This window comes from Chinchilla lanigera, unplaced genomic scaffold (assembly GCF_000276665.1).
Source record: "Chinchilla lanigera isolate Chin_1 unplaced genomic scaffold, ChiLan1.0 scaffold00050, whole genome shotgun sequence".
Lineage (NCBI taxonomy): Eukaryota > Metazoa > Chordata > Mammalia > Rodentia > Chinchillidae > Chinchilla > Chinchilla lanigera.
This window is the reverse complement of record NW_004955451.1, coordinates 12,617,917-12,621,338: the sequence shown is the minus strand read 5'-3', so window position 1 is coordinate 12,621,338 and position 3,422 is coordinate 12,617,917. Positions and strand designations below refer to the sequence as shown.

The 3,422-nt window shown below is 62.6% G+C and overlaps 1 protein-coding gene across 1 annotated transcript; it reads right to left on the bottom strand.

Annotated features, from left to right (window-relative positions):
* Positions 1 to 18: 18 nt before the first annotated feature.
* Hoxd9 (homeobox D9) lies at positions 19 to 1,617 on the bottom strand (the record flags this gene model as incomplete). Its single annotated transcript, XM_013519052.1, is given in 1 exon segment — positions 19 to 1,617. A coding segment is annotated over 1 exon segment (200 nt), but the record flags the coding sequence as incomplete, so codon positions are not given.
* Between the last annotated feature and the right edge of the window lie 1,805 nt (positions 1,618 to 3,422).

The window sequence follows — 3,422 nt, the reverse complement described above, 5'->3', positions numbered from 1 at the left end:
CCCGCCCCTCCCACACAAGCCACAACTGAAAACAGGCGAGACAGTCACCCCCAAAGAAACCACAAAACACAAGCACAATGTCACAACAGCCACAGACAAAGCAAAGAAAGTTCTACTGGGATGGCCCCTCTCAGGGCCCTGGGGGAGGCGAGTCCAGCTACTGGGGGGTACTGGCAGACTGGGGGGTACTGGCAGGCCGGGGAGCAGAGGGAGGCGAGGAAAAGTGAGCTTTGCTTGAGGCCTGGGGCGATGCGGCCTCTCTCCCGGGCCGGGCACCAGCGCGGCCAAAGCCCAGCCGGGCTGCAGCCCGGGAAGCAAAGCCCGGGCGCAGCAGCCCGCTGGGGGGCCGAGGGCTCCTCTACGGGCATCTGGGAGCTGGCGGGAGGGGGTGAGGCGCCAGGTCTGCCCACTGGGTCCTCTGCTTCTCCCTGTCCCGACAGCTAACTCCGGAAGGGAGCCGGGGAATCGATTTCCAATAGATTCCCCGTCTGTCGGTCAGTCAGACTCTCCTTCCGTCCAGGGCTGGGGGGCCGACCTGGGGGCTGGGGGGCTCCACAAGGTGCGGCTGGACTCACTGCTCACGCTGGGCAGGGGACAGAGCCGGGGAGGACAGGAAAAGGCAGGGCTGGTAGAAAGCAAGGAAAGCTCCAGTCCGCCCAGTGGGGCAAGGAGGAGCGGGCGGGGAGGCTCCAAGACCCGTTTGGCCTGGTTTTGCTGGAAGGACAGGGACATCATGCAGAGTTCGACATGGCCCGCAACACCGCCACACAGCCGTACACTGCCCCGCCAGCCGCTAGCCCATCAGCCTGGGGCTGGGCTGGCCCGGCTGTGGGGCACAGCTGGGCGCTCCAGGGGGACACTGAGGCTTGGGGCGCAGCGCCTCCGTAAAGCCTAAGACCACACATCATCCGCTGCATGTCTGAGGCAGGGCAGGGACTCAGGCCTGTCTGAGGGTTTGGGGGGCACTTACGCCACACTGGCATGGAAGGTGTGCCCTCATTCCCTTCTGCCCCCCATTCTGACAGTGGGCTCCAAACCACGCCTGGGTCGGGGCCTGCGCTGGGCTATGGGCAGTTGGGGTGTCCTGGGGGTCACTTTAGATGGGTGCAGGGAATGTTGGACCAGGCAGGCTGGAAGGGAGGGGTTGGGGTTTCCCAGAAAAATGACCAGGGGGTGGCAGGAGCTTGACTAGGGTGTCTCCTGCTCCATCTTCTCAGGAGCCAACTACTTCTAGCTTCTAACTGAACCAAAGTCCCTCCTGGTGCCCAGAGAGAAGGGAGGGGTACAGGGCCAGGGCTCTAGGTGCACCTGGGGGACTTCGAGGAGGGTGCCCTTCCCTGTCACCGGACCGCACGGAGACAGTGTGGGCTCCGGGCCAGCACTCAGACGGGCGAGGCGGGAGGGCGGGGCAGGGCCTTTACTCTTTGCTCTGCTCCTTACTCATTTTCTTCATTTTCATCCGCCGGTTCTGAAACCAGATTTTGACTTGTCTCTCACTGAGATTGAGGAGTCTGGCCACTTCGTGCCTGCGGTCCCTGGTGAGGTACATATTGAACAGAAACTCCTTCTCTAGCTCCAGCGTCTGGTATTTGGTGTAGGGACAGCGCTTTTTCCGGGAGGAGCGGGCATGCAGCCAGTTGGCAGAGGGGTTGGCTGAAAGAGAAGCAGGGACAGAATGAAAGCAAGGAAGGAGGGGAGGTGGCAGCCCCAGGCCCAGGGGACAGGCTGCACCCCTGCCCTCCGCTGCCCATCTTGGGAGGAAGGGGCCTAGGCCTCCTGCTCCCCAGCAAGAGTCCCAGAGGCGGAGCAGCAGCAGCAGCAGCGGCTGCTCGGGACAGGTGGAAGGGGCTGGGGAGGGCGCAGTGCCTAGGCTTCCTCGCGCTTGCAGACCGCCAGCTGTTCTGGGTCCCGTCTCCGGCTTTCTGCACGTGCTTAGGACAAGCTGGTTAGGACTCAGGCCAGAGACCTGCCACCAGCACCAGCAGACTGGCCAAGGGGCGGCTGACCAGAAGGGTCCCTGGCTGAGTCTGGGAGAAGGCAGGTGGGGCCGGGCAGGGGAGGGGAGCTCTTTCGGGCTCAGCCACAGCCAGGAGGCCTCCCAGCCCTTCCCGCCGGCCCCAGCACCCTGCCTGACCACAAGCCAGTGGCATCAGGCCCCTTGGCAGGAGGCAGAGGTATCTGGGTCCAGGTCCTCCCTCCCGGCCACCACCGCCACCGACGCCACACACAGGACAAGCATGGGTCCACATTTAGAGCCTGACACCCGGCACACTGCAATTCACAGCAACCCAATTGCAACCATTCATCAAGCGCAGCCCTAGACAGGGAGCGCCGGGGCTCCCGGATAACGGATGGCTGCAATAGACTCCTTTTCTGCTGCGCAGCTCCACAGCACAAGTTCAGGGAAATGGGGGAGCACTGCTCCAGCCCCGGGGTGAGGGCCAGACAGAGCGGCCCTAGCGGGAGCAGAAGGACAAGCCTGGGTGGCGCACCTGGCCTAAGGACCCGGGAGAGGAAGAGGTAATTAAGTGCAGGAAACCAAAATACACACAGGCTTCTTTTTCTCCTTGCCCTCTCTGCCCAGACCCTAGAACTCTGAGAAGTTGCCAAGTAAAAGCGGAACCCATTAAATATAACATCCACACTCTACCAGCGGCCTCCGCCCCCAGTGAAAAGCACTGGATTTGCCTGCTTATTTTCTTGCTTCTTTCTTAAATTCAGTTCCCCACACACTCAGCACTCCGGTCTGCAGCCCTGTTTCCCTGCTGTGACCTCCCGGGATGGGCCACGCGGCTGCATTAAATATGAAAGAGGGAAAAACTGTTAATAATTGATCCCAGCCAAACGGCGGCTTTGCAGCGCTGGGCTTTCCAGGCAGGGTTGGGGTCTGGGTGCGGGGAGGGTGGGGTGCGTGTTCGAGGTCTCCCCATATGCCAGGTGTAAGGTCAACCTGGCAGGTTGGAGGTGGCAGGACCCAACCCCGGGAGCAGCCCAGCTCTTTACTGTCCAGCGGGCAAGGACGATCCAGCTGGCCACCCTGCTGGCGGGAGGGTGAGCAGGGACTCGGGCTCCCGTCCCTGCGCCCCCAAGAGAGCAGGGCAGGAGGACTTTGCGGCCAGCCTGTGCATTATTGTTTGGGGCCAAGACCTCCCGACCGGCTTGCCTTCCTTATCCTTAAAAACTGCACGCAGCAGACCCCCGCTCCTCTCGCCGCCCCACGGAGGGCGTCTTTTGGAAATCAGCCAGACCTGGGGTTCTTCCAGGGGCTCCTTGGGGAGGGGGAGCTGAGAGAAGCTACCCAGGAAGGGTGAAATTCTCCGCCTCTCCTCAACCCTCGCTCCCTCCCACCTCTCTTCTCGCGGGGTCCCGCTGGGACGTCCCCTGCCCGGCCGGGAATTCGGAAGTGATGCCGGGACTCCCCG